The sequence below is a fragment of the Manis javanica genome, chromosome 14, assembly GCF_040802235.1.
Source record: "Manis javanica isolate MJ-LG chromosome 14, MJ_LKY, whole genome shotgun sequence".
NCBI lineage: Eukaryota > Metazoa > Chordata > Mammalia > Pholidota > Manidae > Manis > Manis javanica.
The window spans coordinates 54,794,727-54,819,412 of NC_133169.1; the positions used below are offsets into that span (position 1 = coordinate 54,794,727).

A 24,686-nucleotide genomic window follows, 5' to 3' on the forward strand; every position below is an offset into this window, starting at 1 on the left:
TTTTCTTTCATTTAGTTAGCCAAGGGGAATCCAACTTAGAGTCACGTGTCCCTCTGTCTCTGGCATCTGGCTGGCTTCACCTCACACCAATCTGGGGTACAGTCTTAAGAAATCAGCTCTGAGGTGGGGGTAGACAGCTGGCCTCCTTAGGGCGGTTAGAAATCGTATACTTCAACTGAATAGCTAGAGTTGTCATATTAATGTCAGTGACATTAGTGTTCACAATAGATGAGTATGTTGTGCAAATAAGATCTGAATAAATAATGCTCTTGCACCCTAAATGAAAAAGTCCCAAACTTATTGCCAGGAACAGATCATGGGATAGTAAGTTGGTGATTTCTGGAAATCCACTTTATGGCTCAGTTTCTTAATTCTGCAAACTATGTTGATGTAACAAGTTAGGCAGTATTAGTATTTCTCTCTCTCTCTCTCTCTCTCTCTCTCTCTCTCTCTCTCTCTCTATATATATATATATATATATATATATATATATAGACGTAGGCTTCTTGAGATATTTTAGTAGTAAATGGTATTTTAACCTCATTACAGAGAAAGATTTTTTTACATGTGCTGAACTGTAGAGTGTAAGGTATGTTTCCTATATGAAGGATATCACAATAGCCTAATAACACTTATTGATTGATTATAGGAAACTCTTTTAATCCTTGAAATAGCCCTATGAGGTAGGTATTATTTTTCTTGCTTTGTTAAAAAATAGATAAAGAAACTGCCATTTGGATATGTTAATGATTTGCTGACTTCCATGTAATTGCAATTAGTGAAACTGAAATTTAGACTCAGGTTTTCCTGCCTATGGGCTTCTCTCTCAGGGAGCCTTGTAGCCCCCCCTGGAGTCACATCGCTTACTATATAGCTGTTGTAATCCCATGTCCTTGTAAACACTTAGGAGTGAAATAATAATACTCCATCATTCCTTCTGGACTCTCTCCCAAGCAGATGATCCTATTTTGTGATTTAACAGACTACCAAAATTTTGAAAACATCATTTTTACAGTTCCAGACTTTAACCTCTCCTGAACAGTTCACTCACTGGTAGCTCGCAAGGGGGCTGCTGTAACAAAGTACCACAACCCTGAGCAACTTACACAACAGAAATTAATTTTCTCCCAGCTCTGGAGCCTGGAGGCCAGGGCTGGCGCCTTGTGAAGGAGGGTGTGTTCCATGCCCCTCGGCTTCTGGTGGCTCACTGGCAGCTGGCATTGCTTGGCTTAGAGATCTCTGTATGATCTCATCTTGATTTAAGTATATTTTAATGACTCTATTCCCAAATATGGTCCTTCCTGAGGTACTGGGGGGTTAGGAATTCAATATAAGAATTTTGGGGGAGGCAGTTCAGCAGATAACACCCACTGTGCATCAGTTTCACGGAGAGAACAGAACTGGTACGCAGTGCATCATGAAGCCAGGCCAGCCACCCTGTAGGTGCGTCTCGGAGGAACGGGGATTGAGCAAGGGAGGGACAGGTGCCTTGCAAAGTAGTGGCCGTTGTTAGAAAATGGGTCAGAGCACCTGAGGTAGTAAAGGAGCATAAATACTGTTATGATATAGTAAGAATGGGACTTGAGGATGAAAAGTCTTTTGAATATAAATTAAGGTCAAATTCCCACAATGACAGTAAGACAGTGGACAACGTTTATATTTGAAATTGACCCCTTCAGCGCTTGCTTGAGGAAGCCATTGGCTGTTACTAACTTTTGGTATTTAAATGTATATGGTATTTAATGTAATAATGTAATAGTATCAACTTTTTATATTTAGATTATATGATAAAGATGTTATACATATTGAAAAATGTATTATGTATGTGTATATGAAGGTGTATATATACACGTTTTTATGTGTGATTTCTACATGCTTCTTGAATATTCATTGGTCAGTAATTGCTACACTTTTACTTGTGATGGCATTTGGTGATGTCCACTTTTAATCTGCTCTTGCAGTTGCAACATGTAAAATTGTGACTATAAGCAGCATTTTCTTTATCTACAAGGTTTTAGTTTATGAGAAATTCAATTTAGCTGTCAAACTAAGAATTCCTGAATTACAGAGTTTGGTATGTCATTTGACATCAGCTTATTGGAATTCATGTGGATTTGGGGCTGGAGGTGGTTGGCTGGATATGGTTAGGATTTAGGGGGCTTTTTTTTTTTTTACAGCCTCAAAGCCTCCTTTCTGGCTTGTAATGGATGGAGTTTACTAATAAAGTAGCATGTTTTTGCCCAACTACCATAACACAGAGAGATTGTTTCCTTTTTATGCATTTTGTATTTAGAATAGCGTTAGATTTACAGCAGAGTTGCAAGGATATAGCAGAGAGTTCTGGATACTTGGGCCTCGCTTCCCCTTCCCTCCTCTTACCGTCTTACGTTGTGGTGTAATGGAAGGAACCAACAAACCAGCGAGGGCACCGACCTTGGTACATTCCTATTAATTTACTATTAAGTGGGCTTTTTGCTTTATTCAGATTTCACTGGCTTTTCCCTAATGCCCTTTTTCTGTCCCCCAGTCCAATCACGGGCACTAATGATATTTAGTTGTCCTATCTTTTTTAGACTCCCCTGGACTCTGACAGTTTCGCAGACTCCCATTGTTTTTGATGACCTTGACAGTTTTGAGGAGTAGCAGTCAAATATTTCTGTAAAATGTACGTCACTTTTGGTTGATCTGAGGTTTTCCTCATGCTTAGACTGGGGCTGTGGGGTTTTGAGAGGACTAGCATGAAGGTCATTCTCATCCTGTCACATCAGGACTGTGTTCCAGCAACATGACATCATCGATCACCTTCACCGTGGTCACCTGCCTGAGGCCGTGTTTGCCAGGCATTTCCGCTGTCAGTTTACCCTCCCACCTCCATACTGTACTCTGAGGAAGCAGATATCTGAGTGCGGGCTGCACGATGTTGGGAGTTAAACTTCAGCTCTTTGAGAGGAGAACAGCGACGCATTTCTGATTCACTAGATTATGACCAGTTACCTCTGAATCAAAACATACTTTGCCAGCTTGTCTCTGTTTTTATGTCTCTGTTTACGGAGGGTTTATAGATGATGATTTCCTATGCGAGGAGGTTTTGTCCGTTGCTGAGTATTTCTGGGCTACATGTTCTGACCCCAGCTGTGTGTGTCACAATGTGCATCTGCTGTCCCCTGCCCAGAACAGGACACTTCACAGCTGAAATGCAGCAGTGGCATTGATGTTAACTTTTACTCTTTGTACTTATAAGCAATGCCATCATCAAACCTAAGTTTTTACTATTGTATCATTTTTTTCTGATTATTCTTAAATAACACTTGGGAAATGTTTTTAAATAGCGTTTGGAAAATATAAGCAAGGATATAGGGAAAGTGTTACCAACACTCCTAACTATATAACAACTGTTAACATTTTTCGTTTATCTGCTTCTTCATTTTACTCATATTTTTACATTATTGAGACACTATTGAACTGGGCTTCATTTTTAAAATCAGATTATGGGCACTTCTTCTTAGTTTAAATTCTTTGAAAATATATATACCTATGTTATTTTACTTGGCTCAAAAATCTTTTGTCATGTGAACATGTTAAAATTGTGCAGTCATTTCTGTAATATTGGTCTTTGGTTTATTTCTAATTTTCGCTATGAAAAGCAGTTTAGTGAACATTTTCATGGGTAATTTTTTTTTCTCTGTGAGTCGCATCATTTCTTTTTGTATAATAGTTGTAGAGGTTGACCTACTGGGTCAAACAGTAGGTGTATTTTCCTTCCTTTATTGTCCTCCACTGAAAATAAATGTCAGTGTATGATTGCTAAATCATTCTTTTTTATTTTCTCTTCAGCTCACTACCCTGGGAAATCTCACTCCTGCCAGCACTGTGTTTTTCTGCTGCGATATGCAGGAAAGGTTCAGACCAGCCATCAAGTATTTTGGGGATATTATTAGTGTGGGACAAAGACTGGTATGTATGTTTGTTTTTTCCAGTTTGCTGAAGCTGATTTCCATTTGTATATACACATTTAAGTATATCGCTCATCGTCTTTCTATTGTTGTTTGTTTGTTTTCAGTTACAGGGGGCCCGGATTTTAGGAATTCCCGTTATTGTAACAGAGCAGTATCCCAAAGGTCTTGGAAGCACTGTTCAAGAAATAGATTTAACAGGTGTGAAACTGGTTCTTCCGAAGACCAAGTTTTCAATGGTGTTACCAGAAGTAGAAGCCGCATTAGCTGAGATTCCTGGAGTCAGGAGTGTTGTGTTATTTGGAGTAGAAGTGAGTACCTGTTTTTGCGTTTTTGACATAGCATCGTATGTAAAAGTTGATCTTTCCAGAATACAGTTTTGTATATAGACTGCCATGTAGGTAGTCATAATAATAGCCACCCTTTATTTAGTGGTGATTGTTTTCATGGCACTGATGTTACCACTTTCTGTCTCCTACTTCATTTAACTCTCACTGCAACCCTCTGAGCTAAGTCCTCTTGCTCTCCCCATAGTACAGATAAGAAACTAAAACACAGATGCTGTATTAGTGCCCCAAGGTCATGCAGCTAGTAGTGGACAGAGCTGGATTTGAATTTAGGTTGACTGATTCTTGGGCCTTTTTTTTTAACCACTACTTTTGAACATTTTCACCAAAGGCGTGATTTTTATTTATGTATTGTAGGATTTCACTTTGGTCACATTTTTGCTCTAGAAAAACCTCACAAGTCATGTGGTTCATTGTCTTTCACAATGGAATCATGTTCATACTTTAAAAAGAAAATACAGATTCGTAATGTTCATTAAAATGATTTTTTGTTTGATTTGATTTTTTGGACACCTCCGAACAGAATATAAGTATTTGTTCACAGCTTTTGAACAACTGCTGAACTACACTTTTAAGATTATATGAACAAAATTATTAAAAAATAAAATTCAGGTACTATTAATTCAATATACCTATGATGTTTTAATGGCAGGTTTTATAGCAGTAAGTTCTCATAGTGGAAGGATATAGCCTCAGGTTTAGAGGTACATTAAATATTTCTGTTTGGACTTTGATAATGGCCATAGAGAGGCAGCCCATTGGTATGAATCTGTCACGCTCAGCGCTATTGCTGACTCCACTGCTTTTGCTCATTCGTCATCATTATGCCTAATCAAAATCACCTATGAGCAGTCATCCAGTGCTAATTTTAATGAGGTGTCAGTTGATAATTTTCCTAAAGCTGTCTTGTCGGGTGAAGATAAGGGTGGCATTGTGGCATTAATGAAATCTTTTTTTTTTGTTTTTGAGAGGGCATCTCATATTTATTGATCTGAAATCTGCTTTTATTGGTTGTATAATGTAGTTATTGTTGGGACATGTTTTTACTGCGTATGCTCTGCCAATCAGTTGTTACAAGGTAGTGCTTGTTACAGAGATGGAATCTGCATAACACATTTGCTGGTGACGTGTAGTGTGTATTTTTAGCCTGTGTCATGTGCCCTTTCTAACGTGGCCCACCGTTACCCCTGGGGGCCTTGTAGCATCTCAGTTTTCGCACTGTTTCCTCAGTCTGCAGTACTGCAGACTCATTCTTTGTGTTCGCTATGGTATGAATTCAGGAATACACCCAACTGCAAGCATCATGAACACTGAGTGGTAGTCATCAGCGGTGGGAAGGCCCTCCCGAGGACATAGATAAACGTCTTCAATAATTCCTTATAGAGCTCTGAGAAGATGTTCAGGGCTCCAACTATCAGAAACATCGATGTGATCCAATTTCTGACTTAAAAAGCCAGAGGTGCTGTTTATGCCCCAGATCACCTAGTGAGTTAGATTAGAGGAAAAACTAGGTATAGGGCAAGGTTGTTGGACCTGTAACTCCCTCTCCTTTGTGATGTTGCAGCACATTGGTAAATTGTTTTACTTTACTATGTTATTACATGTGATGCTTTACTTTCCTACTAGACTCATGTGTGTATCCAGCAAACAGCTCTGGAGCTGGTTGGCCGTGGTATTGAGGTTCATATCGTTGCTGACGCCACCTCATCGAGAAGCATGATGGACAGGATGTTTGCTCTTGAGGTAATTGTCCTTCAAAATAAATCATATCAAGTTTTCCAAATAAATCTGAAAAGTATTGAATATTTAACAACAATGAAAGGCTTACCTCTTAAGTTTCAGTGTGGTCTGATGATACCAGACTTGATTTCCAGAGTCCCGACTGTGCATGATTGCCCTTTGAGGTCCCACCATTGTGTCCTATTCTATATCTTCTCTCTCCTTAAACCTTGATTTCCAGTGACCCCAAGACCTCTTTACATCATTTCTCATAATCTGGCTATGGTTTTATGTGGGACCTGAGAGGTATTCCAGTAAGCTTAATGTGAACCATGTAGAGAATTGTGAATTAAAAACAGCTGCATTTCACCTACCTTTAACTCAGCCAAGATCCAGCCGAAACCTTGGGCACAGCAGGCCTCAGCCTGGTTCAGCCTGATAGCAGGTTTTCTCAGACTCAACTTTCTGCGAATAGGAAGTGTGTCACTGACTGGACAGCACTCACGTGCAACGTATCGTGGCTTTGAACAAGTGCCAAGTCAGGGAGCCAGTGATTTTTTTGTTAATGTCACGCAACAGTCCTTACTTAATCATTTGCTGTTCCAAGGCTCTGGAAAAGCAACACAATTCTTTGAAACAATGAGTGCATATTGTAGATGTCTCTCTCTCCCCCTCATTCATGTTTAATTCTAGTTTTGTAATAACTTTAGTATAATGTACATGTGGATTGAGTTGTTAGGTCCTTTAACTGGTTATTTTTATTGAGAGTGGGAAATACAGATTTTTTTGTTTTGAGACCCTCCGGAGTTTCATGCACAAGTCAGGCCTATGAACCGCTTTCTCTGTAGGATTGCTAAATCCTCTCTTCAGCCTAACGTGTTCCCTGGGGGGCGAGCTTGGTAGGGCACCAGAAGGAGTCAGAGGAGAGAAAGACAAGTCCGTGGCGAGGGCTGCCACGAAGCAGGTGGGCCTCTGGCAGCAGTGATTGTTTTAAGGCTGTCCATTCTCCATTATGCTGGAAGCAGGGAGTCCTGTTTTGGGACTACTGGTAGAAATCGTTTCATTTATTTTGTTCAGCTATTTTTAAATCCATTGGACTATTGGATGCTTTGTGTTGTGCTGAAGTCTTAAGTGTTGATTCTTCCTGTCTCTGCAAGGGTTTGTAAGCTGTTGTTATATCATGAATGAATCAAATCTCACTTTTCTAATTTCCTTAGGAATCTGAGTTTATAGATGCCTCTATCCTTTCTCCCCACCTTGGCAAGCAGCCCTCTGCCTCTGTGCAGAACCTTTATGGTAATGCAAAGTGAAAAAGGAGAAACATATAAAACCCCAGAATTCTCCTTGTAAAGACATTGTCCTGCATTTGTATATGTTTTTTGGACATGTCTTTCTTAAGGCATTTATTACAGAAAATTTTGATTGTTGGCAGATTCTCTCTTACAAGACAGAATGAAATTGTGGCCAGCTTCTTACTTTCTGAACCTTGTTCTTGGAGATGTTTGCAGTCTCAGCAATCAGGGGTCCAAACAGTGGAGGGATAATACGGGTTTGAATGCAGGTTCTGGCATTTTGTAAATTTGTGTCTTTGGGCAAGTTATTTAATATCAGTACTTCATATTCCTCATCAGTGAAATGCAAATAATAGTAGCCCCTCCCTGGGAGGGTTTTTGTGAGGGTTAAATAAGGTAATATATTGATAGCGCTCCATACAGTGCCTGACAAACCAACACTAAAGTGTGAGCTGCTGGTTTTATTTGTGTTGTTCTTGTTGCTGTCTTCATGAGGTCAGGCTTATCAGAAGCGTAGGAGGCGTCTGTTAGCTCCCAAAACCTAGAAGGCACTAGGCCTGAGAAGTTCTGAGGCTGGAAGGAGAGAATATGGCCTGGGGTGGATTTGGAAGAGCCTGGGCCAACCAGCCTTCCTGGGCTTAAAGTGTTGAGGCTGAAAGGGAACAGAGAATCCGGTCATGTAGTGATGGGGTCCATGTGCCACGTTTCAGATTTTCCTTCTGCGTCTTACCTTGATAGGGAATGTTTTAGTTTGTCCTGAAATCACAAAGAGAAACGTCAAGTTTTCTCCTTTATTCTTTAACTATGAAAATCAAATAGCAATCTGACCAGCGCTCCTTCAAATAATTCCAGAGACTACCCGTATGGCCTGTTAAGATTATTGTACTAGTAAGATTTATAGTTACCACATTGAAACTTCTGTACCAGCGTCTTTGGTATGTATTTTATGCAACAATATTCTCTGAGCACTGACCACCTGTCAGGCAAGGTTTTTTTTCCAACTAATAATTGTTGAGTAAATACAAAATAGAATACAGCGCTCTCTTGCACTTGATGTCCCTTGTCCTTCTGAGAGTTGTCAGTGTTGCTAGGAAGTTTAATGGGTTTTGTCTTGTCCCCCTGCTGAGGCTGTTGTAAGGCTTTCCGCTCTTGTACTCCTAGGTTTGTGGGTCAGAGGAAAAAACCTTTCCTTTCCTTGGGCCGAGTGGGACTGTTTTTGCAAGTGTAAGAGAAGAACTTGGGAAATCCATTAAGCCATGTACCCACGTGCAGCAAACAGCTGGAGTTTTAAATGCCTCGTTTTAAACCAGGAAAGAAAGTGCCTTTGGGACCAGTATTGTAGGTGGCCTCATAGCTCCGAGGACTAGGAGGAGCCTGCCAGTGTCCAGAAAGGGGCTGCGGTTCCCTCTCCGCTCAGGAACCCTTTCGGGTTGGGGCTGGGCAGGTGTGTGGGCAGGTCTACCAGCCTGATCCAAAATGGGCATTTTGCTGACCATGCTTTTCCCTAACATAGGTTCTTGGCTTGATTATTTTGAATCCAGTCCATATTGGCCATACCTCCATCTTGAAGCTGAGTCATACTGTGTTGATTTCTGTTTACTAAATTGTGTTTGGCCCCTGGTGTGCCCTAGCCACCCCGCCAAGGTGACCTGACCCTCAGCGTCACTGAGGATCGGTGGCCGGGAGTGGCCAGGCCATGGTCAGCAGGGCGCTAGGGGAAGCTGGCTTCTCCCAGGCACATGATTCCTTCCTCAGGTCTGGGGACAGCGCTCTGTTCTTCCTGCCTCACGGAGGAATCAGACAATCGTGAGAACTGACTTCTGTGGGCGCTTCGGAGTATCTAAGGCGCTTGCACAGGCATCAGAAGTGTGGGGTTCAGATGCAGACCTGAGTCGCTGAGGGTCCTTGTCTGCCGTGAGCAGCGCTGGGGTCAGGGTGGGACAGCCACAGCCCAGGGCTGGGTTTCAGTGACTGGGCTGCTGCCAGTCTTACGTTTATTCCTGCCCTTCTGTGTGAAGCAAGCACATAGTCCTTCGAGATTTCTGGGGTTTGGTACAGTCCTCAGAAGCTGACGGAAAAGTAAGGAGGAGGAAATGAGTTTCCAGGAGTCTAAAAATCCAGAGAGAACTCGCCGGCTGGTATTTGTCCTGACAGGAAGGGCACTAGCAGCCTCGCCTGTGCTGTCCTCTTTCCCGGGTGATTCTCTGCTGTTTCCTCCTTGAGAATTGTCGTCAGCTGCGGCTATGTTCTTCGGTACTGGTGGAGGTCCAGGCCCGCTTTCTGAAGAGCGGGCTGAACATCTACAGCCACCCGAAGGGGGACTTTCCCTGTCCAGGGATGTCGGGGCTCTTCAGGGGGATTCCTGAGTGACGAGAGCTGGATCTGCGCACTGTCCTGTGACTTGGCCTGAAATTGTTTCTAACCACTTCATCTGCTGTGATTTTTACAGTTGGTGTTTCTGGATATAACAGTTGGCCTGTTGTTTTTCTCTAGGGTTTCTGATACAAATACATCCAAAGAATGCATCTCTGCTCGAGATTTTCTGGGCACCCTGTCCCCCATTTCCCCCACTTTCTCTTCTTTGTCCCCACTCTCCCTTTCCCCTCCCTTCTTTGAGATTTCTTTACGATGATTCCACTGGAACAACTAGGCAAGGATGTTCTTTGACTGGTGAAACTTCCTATGGCCTTAAATTTTATACTCCTGTTTTGTGATTCTAGAATATTATGGTGCTGGTGTGCTGTTATCATCCGGGGGCACGTGCTTCAACCTCCATGCGGCTCTCCAACCAATAACCATTTCTTACTTATGGGAAGGACACCCGTGCTGTGTTGGATGTTTGGGGCCAGAGAGATTGAGAGTCATTGCTTTACATTATTAGCTGGCTTTCTCTTCCGTCCGTGGCACACATAAGTCATAATATTGGTACCTGTTTTCTTTCGTTCCTAGGCCATATTACTAATATTGAGAATAACCATAATACATTTGTGGTGTGGCTAGTGTGAGATCTCTCCCCAGCACCGAGCTGAATGGTATGGCTGCAGACCGTGGTTTCCCTGCAAGATGCTAATTTTTGTGTCCCTGCATCCTCTTTGCTGTCTTCATGTGGCATTCATTCTCCTGCTTGTTCTTTGATTTGTCTTTGTCTTGTTTACAGCGTCTTGCTCAAACTGGGATCATAGTGACTACAAGTGAGGCTGTCCTGCTGCAGCTGGTGGCTGACAAAGACCACCCCAAATTCAAGGAAGTTCAGAATCTGATTAAGGCGAGTGCTCCAGAGTCGGGCCTGCTTTCCAAAGTATAGGACGCTTGAAGGACTGGTACGCTGCCCCCCGTCAGGTGACAAAACTGTAAGCCAGACAGGCTCTTGTTGCTCCTGGAATTAATGTGTTAGACTCAAATTGGCTCCTTTTCTGTGCCCCTTAGTGAAAATAGAACCTAACCTGTTCGACCATTTGGGTACCAGCATTTAGTTACAACTGTCCGAGGCTTCAGGGGCTGCTTTCCTTCTTTTGTTAATGTGCTTTTATTTATTTAAAAAAAATTGCAACAGAGGTTCCTGTTGTGTCTATACTGTACACTGATCATGACTTGCTAGAGTGCACGCTCTGGTGATGTTTTCTTAAACTGCACACCGTCAGGGCAGACACACCAATCATGGGCAGACACTCACATCAGCGTCAGTCATGTTACCATGTTTGTGTGGACTTAGTGCTTTTGTTTACAGGTTGCTTGAAACAGGAGTATGAGACGGGAATTTAAAAGCAGGACTTTGGACTCTGTGACCCGTCTCCTTGCACAATGCAGGCAACTTATGGAGGGCACTGCCTTGTTCTCACCAGATGAAATTATATTGATGAATTATGTGTCTTTCTTGGTATGCTAATTTTCCTGTTCTGGTCACCATCATTCTCTGTTAATGTTCTCTTTTTTAGCTGAAGCTTTTAGCTAGAGACTCACGGGGTCATTGACTGTTTTAATTTATAGACAGATGGGATGATTCTCAATGCCATATAATTGGTGGAGGGCTGTTAATAAAATCTTTGAAGTATTTCTCTGGCTGAAGAGCTGGACAGCTGTCTTTAAGAACATCTTCTAATATTCACTAGATTTAGCAGAGAGAGTTGGATAAAATGTAGTTCTAAAACATCCATATTCTTTGATATTTTTCTCCACCTACCTTCCAAATACTACAGTTAATACAAAAAGAAAGCATCAGTAATGATCTGGTATTAGTTTTGTAGTCATTGCTACTGTTCAATAAATTTATTTTCATTAAATACTTATTAAGATGGTTTTAAAATTTTTTTTAAATATGTGAATATGGAACATTGCTGTCTTTTATATTAAAGTCATTGAAGAAAATGTATTACTGTGAATGAAATGATTTTGTTCCTCATAACATGGCTCCTTATACTATTCCAGGGATTCTAACATTTATTTAAAGGTATCACATTTTTGACATTTATAATCTTTCAACTCAAGGACACTGTCAAAGAAGGAAAATCCTTTGGCTGTGGAGGCAAGTGGTTTTGACTCAGGGGCCTTTTTCATTAAGAACAATGGTAGAAACTGTTACTTCTTTTGTCTGAGGGAACAAACAACAGCCTGTCCTTCTTGTGAGTGTGTTTAAATGCTTTTCTTCCCGCTAAGCTTGTGTGTCAAAAGAAAGAACCAAAGATTTCTCCACGTTTTAAAATAATTGTTAATAAATTTAACTTCACTTCTCAAGCTTTAATATGAATGCAGATCACCTGGGGATCTTATTAAAATGCTGACTCTGGCCTAGTAGGTCTGGGGTTGGGCCTGACATTTTCATTTCAAAGAAAAGGAACCTTTTCCACCAGTGCAGTTCTGAAGGGGCCTCACTTTGAGGACCAAGGATGTAACTCACAGCGCCTGTCTGCCTCCCACTACACCCTTCATTTCTCAGGACATGTAACCATGGTGAAGCCTGTTTGTAGCTGAAACCAATTCTGTGACCCTGAGTTAGCTTCCTATGGGAACCATAACAAAGGACCACCAACTTAGTGGTTTAAAACAACACAGATTTATTGTCCTACAATTCTGTCAGAAGTCTGAAATGAGTTGAGTGTCACTGGGCTAAAGTCCATTTTCCCCCTCCATGGGCAGCAGCTTGAAAGCAGGATCTATGCACTTTCTGTGCTTATTCAAAAAACATATTTTGAGAAAGTACTACATGCTTAACATGGTGCTATGTGTCAAGGATAAGAAAGATGCTCCTCCTCAGGACACTTACAGTCTGGTACAAAATGAGATACATCCTAACCTCTCAATAAATGTAATTGAATTAAGTTGTGTGAAAGGTTCAGAAATATCACTATAACATTGCAGTTCAGAGTAGTACAATTATGAATTCTACCTTCTCCCTTATTTTTTGTAGGTCATGCAAAGCAAGGTGACAAGGCCTTATTATGGGAAAACTGGATTGATTTTAATGCATTAGGCTTTGAATTTGAAAGTATATAATTTTGGAGGATAGCAAAACTCCTTTAATTGATGTAAATAAAAAACTTGCAAACATAAGCCAGAGAATAGTCCAGTGTATTAAAAATTGCAAGGGGGTTAGGAGCAGGCTCTGGATGCACAGTTTGACATGCTAAAACATCTGTGGAAACTTAATCCAAAATTAAGAGTAGTGAAAGTAATAAACTTATTTCAACCAGGAAGCCAAATACCCTCTTACATCCATTCAACTACCCCATTTCTTTAGGTGAAATATTTTCTGTTTTTAAAAGTAATTGGGGTAAATCTGACTTCAGAGCTGGGTGGAATTTCAAAGATCATGATCTCAAAGGTCCATGTCAGCTCTAAACTTCTTAACGTGCTTTTATTTTACAAATGTGATGAGTGAGGCTCAGATAGAAATGCTTTTTTGAAAGCCACATAGGTGGGTAAAGGCACAGCAGGGTGAGCACTGGGTTTCTCCAACCCTCCTGTCCTCCCTTCCAGTCCCTGGTAATGCAGCTGAGCAGAGGGGGAAGGGCCATTACATAGGGTGGTTTCTAGTTCACCCCACAGCACACCGTTTCACACTAGCAGAACTAGTGGGACACTTGTAGCTGATAGCTTTCCTGTGCCACAATCTTCAGTCTCATCTTTTTTCTTTACAGTTTTCCAATTAATTTGGGAGAATGGCTGAAAACAGGAATAGTATCATCATTGTTGAATAGACGCATCCATCTTCCCACACCATTAAAGCTCCCTTAATTTCCATGGAACATGATTGTCACTGTTTAACCTTGATTAAAATGAATTTAGAAGTCACTAGACTACTATAATGAGATATCACTTAGATATGATTGAAATGTATTTTTTAAAATAATTACAGTTGGCTTTTAGAATTCATATTTCCATATTGCTTTTCTTTATCTTTTAAGCCTGAACAGCAGACATGTTACCAAGATTTATTTTTAGAAGGGATACAAATCCAAAATTGTGGTCAAATATAATAGCCTGTTAAATCCTATGGAAGGTATTATCCTGATTTGCCTGTTGTAGGAAACAGAATTTTGAAATAGCCCCAAACGTTCCCACGCTGGTTGTCACACACCCCCAATCACATATTCATCTCCATACAGCTGTAAGGGGTTTTTGCTCGGGTGAATTAAGATCTCAACAAATTGGTTCACCTTAAGACAACGAGACTGTCTCTGAGGGTCTGATCTAATCCCGTGAGCATTAAAAGGGAATGGGTGCTTCCTGGTGATAAAGATCAGAGTGGGAGGGATTCTACCAGAGAGAGGTTCTCCTGAGGACTTTGAAGATGGAGGGGACTAAAAGCTAAGCATTTGGGTGGCCAGCAAGGAAACAGGGACCTGAGTTATGCAAGCACAAGGAACCGAATTCAGCAAACAACCCGAGTGACTTTGCAAGCTGATTCCTACCGCCCCCCTCCCAACGGGAAGCCCCAGGTAAGAACTCCGTCTGGCTGACACCTTTCATTTCTGCCTTTGAGACCTCAAATGGAGAGAATCTGCCATCTGTGCCCGGACTTAAGACCTACAGAACTGTGAGGTAATACATTTCTCTTGTTTTAAGCCACTTCGTTGGAGCTAATTTATCACACAGAAATAGAAAACTGATATATATTTGCTTTTCTGCTTTGTTGTGTTTTGAAATTTTGCAAAGTTTACATGAAGAAAAGGAGGAAGGAAGGTTGGAAGTGGGAGGCCATCAAGAGAATAAAGTCTGTATTTTACATATTAATTAGTTCCTATTAATTTGCTTCCAGAAAAGTGGGGCTGGAAAGCACAGTGTATGTCCTGCAGTCCATTGTGTTAGTGATGCAGCCTTTCCCATTGTAAGGTTAGCTTTTTGTGTTTTTCATTTCAGGAACTAGTCAAGTAGGAGCACACTTGTCATACCAGGCTTCATTTCCTGATATAATTGTTAGCTACATAGTACATTTTACTACTCAACTCTAAAAGTCACTTGGCTTCAGATTTGTTCATTGTTCTTGCAGCTGCTTCCTTGTTAAATGGTTCCTCCCATGTCAGGCGGTAGATGCAAGAAATGAAAGGTGATGTGTCCCAGAACCTATAGTTAATACGCAAAAGCTCGCTGTTAACATATACGTGCAGCTTTGAATTGGACTTCTGGAAAATGCATGTTTGTGCTTTCAAAATAGTCTGTTTGGCAGCGCCAGCTGCAAAGGTGGAATGCTTTGTAAATCAAAATGTTGGAAATGTGGAGATTTTTCCAAGAAATTGGGCCTTAGAAAGACTGCGTGAAACCTATGAAGAACACAGGTGTAGGTTCTTAGTTGCTATCCAAATGGTAGTGTTTTTGCCATTGTATTGCTTGTATGCCAATAAGAAGTGCTTGATATTCTTGGAGAATTTGGCAAAACTCAAATACTCTGTGTCCTTTGCTGTCAATATTAGATTTCCGCAATTTATTCTTGCAGGTTGACAGCATGGTTTAGGCATAACGTGTGTGTGTGTGTCTGTCACATACCTTTCTTTTCAAATTAAAAAAAAATGGATTGGAGTTGTTGGTGAGGGGAATTGGTAGGAAAGAAGAGAAGAATGGGGAATTTTCCTTCTTATTCTGCAGAAAGCCCTTGTATAATTGTATGATTGAAAGCATTGAAATGGCAGATCTCACACCAGAGGCACATTCTCATTTGCACAAGGAAGAGATTGGACTCAACTGCATTACATGTAGGTTCCTTGAAATTTTTTAAGTGAACTAAATGGAACATTCGTTTGAGTGCCCGTATCATATCAAAGAATGTGCCAGGTACCTAAGTGCTTTGTATCTATTAACTCAATCCTAACAGTCCTGTGATGTCACCAAGTGAATAACTTGCCCAGGCCATCCAGCTGGTTGGAGTGGAGATGCTGAAACTTTAGCCTGGAATTCAGAAACTCTGCTGGAACCATATACTACGCTTGCTCTTGCTGCCGTGGGAGCCAGACACCACGCTAGGCACTTAGGGAAATGTCTATAAACAAGCCATAATTATATGACGCATGGGTGGCACATGGAAGGTCTTTATTCACAGGCTTTTTTCTTTATAGAGGTAGCTTTCCCTGTACTCTCAGATTTGCTATAAATAGCTCTTTTTTTGAAGACTTGACATTTTACTTTACTTTTAATTTCTTTAGAGAGCTCATTGAGAAATGTACAAGTTCCACTAATGCTGTCTTTTGTTAAACTACCTTTAAGCCTTTTAAATGGCTTTGGATTTGCATTCAGAAATGCAATTTTCTTAGCCAGAAATTTTGTCAACTCACTCAACCTCTGGATTCTGATCTTTCAGAGATAAACAGAAACTTACTTATGGTGAGTACTCATTGACTCTGACAAGTTACTTTGTGCTTATTTTAATTAAAAAATAACTGTACTTCTCTAAAAGTAAAAATCTATCTCCTAAAAACCTGAATATTTTAGCTTCAAGGTCATTGAAATATAAATTCTTCAGTGACAGGAATGTTTAGGACCCAAATTAACATAAAAACTTTCTAGAATTAAGAGTAATGGGAACATGTATATATTATAGCCCTGTTTTCTTTCTGTATTGACCAATCTCTTATATTCTGAATGATTCTAATCAAATCAGTTGTTATAATAACTTGTAAACATAAATTTCCAAGCTAAAATCAGTGTCAAACTTTGGATTTGATTTTACTCTTACCTACCAATAAATTGGCCTGTGTATTTTTCGTGGATGCTGGCAGAAGACATGAATTTTCTGGATCAGAGAGAAAGGCCTTTATTACTCATGGCCCTGGAGGCAGCATGAACAGTAGCATCATTACATGGATTCCCTTGGCTCCCAAGTTGCCCAGGCAGGATACAGTGTGTGCCGGATGGATTCCATGCTCTTGGGGGTTTACACTGGGCTTTCAGAGCAAGCCACAAGCAAGCCTGCTCTTTGTCCTAAAGGAGCTCTTACCTCATCTCTCAAGGTTACCTGCTGCATAAGTGATACTGAGAAATGGCCGGGGTAGAAGTGTTCAGGTCCTTGAAGACATGGCACTCCCAGCAAGACATGGAGTATAAGAAGCCCAAGGAGAGCTTACATCCCAACAGGTGGACGCAGTGCACTGTAGTGGAAAGCGCAGAGTCCTGGCTCGCTCTCTCATAGCAGCCTTAAATAAGCCTTTCTGAGGATCTCTAGGTTATTTCACACAGGAAATTGGGATCTGATGAGATGGCAAGAAATAGCCACACCTTCAGCCAGATACTCGTTGTTGCCCTTTTCTGAAAACCTTTATATAAAATAAGACAGGTTGCTCAAGGCTGAAAATTGAGCCTCAGAGAATTTTCACATCATCAAGCAACACACACACAGTATGGCTGATTGCCCTCAAGTGTGAAATGGATTCTTAGAAAAGAAAATGAATTAGTAATTGTTTAATCAAGGGTGCCTTAAAAGAAATATTAGGAAATGCAAACAATTAAAAATGTGTAACTAAGAAATGTTATCTTTCTTTTTTTTTTGGATAACCATAAAAACCTCCAGTGCTCAGAGAAGGCATCAGGGTGTTGTGAGCATTTAAAAAATTGTCATCTTCATGCAATGTCTGGACTAGCTTAGAGATATCTTAGATGGACTGCTTTGTTTGAGAAATTTTTTTTTTCAAGAACAAGTGAATGAGTTGATTGTTTAGTCTTTTGAAACACATCTGATTTTATTTTAGGTAATAGACTGAATTCTGTGAATACAGAAGTTTTGCTAAATAATAGCAGTATTTAGATGAGTTTGGTTGGTTGAAACTTCTCAAAGTAGGTTTCATATCTCCTCTTCACCCCTTGAAAACTTCTGTGCTCTTCAAAGAACTAATAAAGATATAAATGAAAGATACCTGAAAAGAGATTGCATTACATGATTTCAGTCTGCCCTGACTTGCAAACTAGCATAATGGTTGATTTTTTCCAGATCTGTGCTTTGCTATCATTATTGTTAACATTGTGATTGTTCACAGACTACTCTGGGTAATTGGAATGCGGGCATTGTAGGTTCAGGTGCACAGGGATTCATTTATGTTAATGTGGAATGAAAGCTGTTTTGTCACTGACAGACCTGCAGCATAGGGTTGGCAAGTATTTTCACACAGGAGAAACAGAATGCCAGCAAACCTTACAAAGAATTTTCTGGAATGAGTGTGTATGGGTTTATTTGTTCATCCTTTCAGTACTGTGTTCCTGGTTACCTACCTTGTGAGAGCCTCCCCACTGGGAATAGAGGAGAGAGAACTATGCTTCTGAAGGAACTCAGTCTAGTGAGAGAAAAGCAAGGCCCGCGGGCTGGTCAGTACAGATATGAGGTCCTGGGTATGATTAGGGAGAGATGGATCAGGGCTTTTTGATCCAGAGCCTTCCATGTTCATTCTTGTACAGTCTGTGTGCTTGATTGGCTGGCTTAATACACAGGATATTTTCTGGCCTTGGCTTTACTAGGATCTGAAGTTTTACTCCAAGCTTATAGTCTCTTAAAGGAGCTCACCATCTAGTCTAGAAAGAGCTGCACTGGGCCTGCCTAGCTCCTAGGCACAGTGAAGGTTCAGGGACAAAATGGGTGCCAACAGCAGCATGAATATTCCTCAACATCAGGCGTGGAGAAGGACAACTTACCTATGCACACACCAGAGCAACGTGCAGAAATTCTACTTAATAGGCTAATCGCTTACTTTCCATACAGTCAGTCTGGATTAGAGAGCTCTGCTGGGGAGGTGCACGTAGGCTGAGTGGCTTGGAGTCACTGTGTGGTAGGCATTGTGTATCCTGAGCTCTCAAGTGTGAGTGCCCACCGGGCGAGTCAGGAAATGCAAATAACAGAGCAGGGAGGCCTGGCGCCCAGGGAAGTTAGCATCCCTCCTGGAGAGGCTGGCCCTGCCCAGTGCCGCCCGCTTGCTACAGCAGAGGGAGGCAGACCCAGTGGTGGCGGTTCCCAAATCTAGAGAAAATGAAAAGCCTGACTGTAGATGTTGGTCTCCAGCCGCCCGACTGTAGCCACAGCTCCTCACCTGCAATGTGGTGGTCTCAGTTTTTCTCATTCACCCATTACTAGTTGATATTGGCTATTTCAACCAAGCCCTAAAGCAGTGGCCACAAAGGTTGCTACCTGTGAGAATCACCTGTAGATGTTATAAAACTCCAACACCCAGAGCAGGCCCTCCTACACCAGGGAGACCAGTCTCCACGGGTGGGACCCAGATATTGCAGGGGCCCTTAAGCCCCCACCCCCTGGTGGTTCCAGCGTGCAGCCAAGTTTGAAAAACACTCCTGGAAGACCTTGTTACTCGGTGTGCCGTGCAAATCATGACCGTCATGCCTGTGGCGAATGCAGACTCTTAAGCCTCACCCAGACCCCCTAGCTGAGCCAAATTCCCCGAGGGTTTCCTGTGCTGATTAAAATTTGAGAAGCATTGCCAGATTACCAAGTGACAGCGTGAACCCCACTTAAGCCTTAGAACAGTGGTTCTATGCATTAAAACAACTCATTTCAAAAATGTACCTCTATCCAGGCCTGCCTAGGGAGATTGATTTAATAGATTTGTGGTGAGTCATTAGTATTTACAACAAAAACTGTTCCAAAGTACAATGTACTGGCAGGGTTACGTCCCATTAATTGTCTTAGTTTAGTTTTCCTCATTTTGTAGTTCTGGGAACTTGTTTTCACCCAATAAGTATTTCTAGGATAGTCATTTGATGATTAATATTGAAAAAGGCAGGCACTGGGAGAAGGGTGCCTGCTACCAGCTGTTAGCTGGTATGTCTGGGTGTGGATGTCTTCTAATTATACTAATTAGCTCTTCATTGCCTTTCTTGAAAATGGACTCCAGTCCCTCAAACACAGGCCCATAATCTACAGGAATGGTTCAGTCAACCAGGTATCTTATCTGAGAGGTCTTAGATCACCTGGAATAAATCAAGTTGTCCTTTTTTCCTGTGAACTTCAGTTCCTTCAGCTGTAAGTAAAGGCAACATCTCTCCTGTCAGGAGGAAACTTCGCAAAATGTTTATAAAGCACTTAGCACAGTAGCATAATGAAACGGCAAGTCTCCTGAGAGAGGACATTCATCTTAAGAGGTGTTTATCAAGGATCTTGGAGCCCCCTTTAACTTCTACCCAAACTAAAGCAGGTTGGTTTTTTTTTTAATGTACTAGTTTCATATAAAATAGAGAAATAACTATCGCTATGCAGAGCATGGTTTACCGTAAAGAACCAGAGGTTTTACCCAAACTAAGCAATGCAACTGAGCAGTTTATTTTTTTTTGTGGGGCATGCTGGGAAGCTAAATCATGGGATGAGCCTGCAATCCAACGTACTTTAAGATTAATTCTGAGGTTACTCGGTCATGGTGGCCCACAGATCACAGCTCTTTTTCAACTTTATCAGGCTAATTTATCTGTCATGTGTGACGGTGGTGTCCAGTTTTTCTATTATAGCAGAAGTAAAAGCTAACATCGGCTGAGGCACTTTTGAGTGAATTGATAAAGCTTGTCCAGGAAGGCAGCACACTCAAATGCATTGGTTACTCAGAGGGCCGGAAAGATCCACCTCGGTGCAAATATACCTGCATCTTCGGCACAGAACACTGCGCTGGAAGCTCTATGGCGCCCCCTTGGGGTAAACGAGAGGAATAGGCTCTCCATACGGCTTCGCCCAGAGGGGGCACAACCCTTGTTTTATTACCTTTCACAAAAGTCTTCATTTACAGAAAAGTTAAGGGAGCCCCTGTCTGTGTGGAGCTTACATTCTGATGGTATCTCAACTTTCATATTATCGAAATGGATCTGATAATGTAGAAAGTATTGGAAGAAAATGAAATAATGGAGCTCTTCTCACTGAGCTATTTCCAATAATCTCTGGACTCCGCTTTAATAACAGGTTCTTAGGAATTTTTCCCCTGGCTTTCTGTTCTGCTTTTGCTTGTGGAAAGGCATGTATATTTTGTGTTAATTGTAGTAAACCTAGATGGTGAGACATACTGAGAGATTCTGAATGCTCAATGAGAAATCTAAGAATTTTCCAGTGAATGTAACCTCAGAAGAGATCTTGTGCATTTTTCTTTATATGAGATCCAGAGATGCAGACATAACTTTCAGCCAGTCACTGTTCAGTGGGATTCAGCGTCTTCCTAACCGGGCCCCATCAAGGCCTTTAAGGATACCCCAGAGCTTGGAGGAGATGTTATTTGCTGAGTAACCAAAAAGCTTTAAGGCCTGGTAGCCTCAAATACAGAGAAGCCGAACCAAGATTTGAAAAATGAGAAATTAAGAATATAAATTACTGCTTATAAAAATGTTAATAGACACATCAGGAAATTATTTTAGAATTAGCATGCCTACTATTTTAGCTAACAAGAAGCATCTACTATTTGATGCCAGTTCCTGAGAGGATTTGAGACTCCTTTGTGATGTTTATTTATGAAGGCACACATTTGAACATTTGTATTTAGTGCCTCTGCACTGTGAAAGCAGTGATGTCCGAATGGGGAAGCTACAGTGTAAGAAAGAGGAAACAAGCACCTAACAGTAATGAAACTCTATTGCTCTGTTAAAGAGTCTTGCTGCCGGACCTGATTAGTTTGCATTTGGTGGTGCTTTCCGCTCTGATTGTTCCCTTCCTGTTATTATAAATAATGAGTCAGAAATCTGACCCAAACCCAGCTGGCTTGTGCTCCTTTTTCTTTCCCCTGGCTTTGTTCTGTGAGACTTACATCCATAATTCCTGCTCATCATGAATAATGCTGCATGTATATATATAGTACAAACTTAGTTTTTCACTCAAAAAATACTTAATGATACTAAATTCTTTCAGGTATTCAGAAATGTTAGTTTTTGTTTGTTGCTTTTTAAATGAACTTGGAGGCTGCATCAGGACTGGGAATGCTTGGGAACATAATTTCATCAGAAGAAGACTTGTCAAAGCCTTTACACAACACTGCATTTTTTTTCTCCAGTGAATTCTTGTATAGTTGTATGATTTCAGATTACTAAAAACAAATACAAACCCTCTGTATATGAAATCAAGAAGTAATATTCTGAGGGAATTCTCTAAATTTTATGACAAATTTACGTATGTTTTTTCCTGTACATCTTAAAGCTGAAGTAAATTTTCAGTATCCTGAACTGGACCTAAATTCTAGGTCATCTTACAAGCAGGACAGGGGCTGATTGAATTGTTTTTAAAAAGGACAGAAGTAAACTGAATTCAGTTGCATTCTCATGATAGCTGATTTTATTGTCAGTCCTAAAAATGAGGTTGGATAGGGGTGAGCCAACAAGTTCAGGGAAAAATAAGATTATATTTATAGCCACAAAATGTAGTATTCTGTCAAGGAACAATGGTCAGAAGTTAATTGACAGACGAGACTGGCCTTGGGTTTAAAGTTCATCCACAATGGCAGAAGGACAGAAGTAGGAGACTGAGAATATTGATCAACAAGGTAGACTTGAAGAGATGACCACTAAGACCAGAAAATGGTCATTTTCTATGTCTACCTTACTTAATCATAAAAGAGAATCATAAAATATTAAGAAAATATTAAGGGCCGCATTACTAAAAAAAAAACTTCTAAATATCCATACTTATGACTTGTATTTCTTCATCAAGTGTATTAACTCACTACATGATCAACTGTATTTTTCATAAATTTCTCATAATCTTGAAGTTAAGGTTAAAAGGAAAAGAAGGAACGTGAACTCAACAGTCCAAGCAGGTTTATTGCTAAACCTGAGAGGGACCCCTCTGTCCTAGTGAGCAGAACAAAGAAGGCGTCTCTTACAGGCTAAGAGACAAAATTTTGATGGCTGGGGTTTTTGGCAGACTTTAAAAGGGATGGGTCAGGGAAAAGGTGGGCTTATGGCTTGCTGACATGTCCTTGGGAAAATGCTTGTAGCCTAAGTAAAATGAACCCTAGGTCTCTCTGAGATGGCGAATGGGCTTATTCAAAAAGGCAATACTCCTGAGTCTGGGTTCTATCAAGGGTAGAACTTTATTTATTTATAATTTATTTGACACTGAAGTCAGGACACATTTCCCAAAATAAAGACCCCTTTATCAAATCGAACTTGAACTAATCATGCCCTGTATATAATGAGCAGATATTACCTTAGGTTTATCTCAGGGATGAATAAAGTCATATAAGAAAATACTAAGCAGTATGACCACAAAATAATTATATAGTTTTCTGTTAAACAAGATCCTGGAGTACTTAAATGCAAGTATCACCAGAGGGAAATTCTGTAACACTTAATTAAAAAGAGCTTGCATTCTTGTGTAAAAACTTATTACCAATTAATTTAAAAAAATGACAGGTTCTTTTCCCTTAGAAATTTGGGCAAATAGGAAATGATCAGGCATTTACCAGAAAACAGTGCAAATGGCCATGGTATAAAAAATTATTAATCATTAAAAAACACAAGTAAAAATAGGGGTATACTCCTGTTCACAATACTTCTAAAAGCAAACAGATAATCTGGTACAGTTTTGTGTATGAATTGGTACAAAGTTTAGTTGAGGGCAGATGGTATATTAAATAAAAACATTAAGAGTACTTAAATAAGATTTTTTTCATTTATTGGGGAAGAAAGATGGCTGGATATAAATGATTGAGAGGAAATTTGTCAAAATATCAGTAAATTATCACTGATGTTTCCATTACATTAAACAAATATTTATTGAGCAGTCAGTTTGACTAGTGCCAGGAGCTAACTAAAGTACTGTATATACAGCAATTCCTAATTTTAAAAATTCCTTGGTAGTTCAGACTGTTATTTAGTCTATTTTGCTTTATTCAATATGATTATCAGAATTTACAAAATTTCTCCCAGGAATATGCTTTCTCTTATTAATAGAAATGCAGGTTACTTTATTTATTCTATTTAAAAGATGAATGTGTGTTCTCTTTAAATATTTCAGACTGAAATATGTTTATTAAAAAATTCTCTGCTATGTTACCTAAGTATTTTGGCATGTCCCATAGTAAATCGGACCACAAGGGCCATTCCTACATACATATGAATACATTAATTTTATTTACAACCATCATCATGTTAACTTAGTATTTCATTTTCTGAATTTCTTAATCTCCAAATTTCTTCTGACAGTGAACCATTTTGATAATTTTGAGAATGAGAAAACATAGGAAGCAGCTGTGGGGACATTGCTTTCATCACTGATGCCCCTGGATTGTAACAAAATCCTGGGTTGTACCTGACATTTTCACCACTTTCACTTACACTGCACCTTATGGGCTTACAGGTAGTGGGGAGGAAGTAGTGGAATTATGCAGGGCTAAGTGCTATATGGTTATGCAATTACCTGTTGAACCTGAGTGGTATTTTTTATTCTTAATCTCTGCCTTAGGCTGACCTGGGAGGTGGGGATAAAGCAGATCATCAGGCCTCTACCCCCAAAATTGTGAGCAAAAAAAAGTCTGGGATTGGGCCAGGCCTCTGTATTCTTAACAAGTTATCTCAAGTGGTTCCATCAGCAGTGACCACTTACTGGAAAACACTGAGAGTAAGTGCCCTGGGGCTGGAAGCATACATGCCGGTGCACTTTAGGATGTTAAAGTATTGTCCAAACAAATCTCCAAAGAAACATTTCCAATTGGCCTTGCTCTCAGATAGACGCTACAGAAATGGGACACCCAAGTCTTCACGACTGCACGCTGAGCATTTCTTGAAGGTCTGCTTTTGGAGCTCACATTTCTGAAAAGAGATGTCTAGGTCACTTCCAGTGGGAGCAATTATTTTCTTGAAAGCTTTTCCTTCTTGGTGTTTGTCTCCAGCTTGAGCCCTTCATGCTCAAAGGGACTTAACAGACTTCCAGGCACCTCTGCCGGACAACCGGCCTGAAGAACTGATGCCTCCCATTGGAAGACAGCTTC

At 40.5% G+C, this 24,686-nt stretch overlaps 1 protein-coding gene across 3 annotated transcripts in view; it reads left to right on the plus strand.

The window, feature by feature from the left end:
• The window catches only part of LOC140845911 (isochorismatase domain-containing protein 1), a 183,041-nt gene that overhangs the window by 4,159 nt on the left and 154,196 nt on the right, over positions 1-24,686 (plus strand). Inside the window, exons 2-6 of one of the 3 annotated variants that reach the window (XM_073221093.1) lie at positions 3,835-3,954; positions 4,061-4,264; positions 5,927-6,043; positions 10,469-10,631; positions 11,039-11,680. In XM_073221093.1, coding sequence (XP_073077194.1) covers positions 3,835-3,954; positions 4,061-4,264; positions 5,927-6,043; positions 10,469-10,615 — 588 coding nt within the window. In that variant the 3' untranslated portion in view covers positions 10,616-10,631; positions 11,039-11,680. Of the gene's footprint in view, positions 1-3,834; positions 3,955-4,060; positions 4,265-5,926; positions 6,044-10,468; positions 11,681-24,686 lie in introns of those variants that run through there. The other 2 variants (XM_073221092.1, XM_073221094.1) reach the window with 2 other exon arrangements.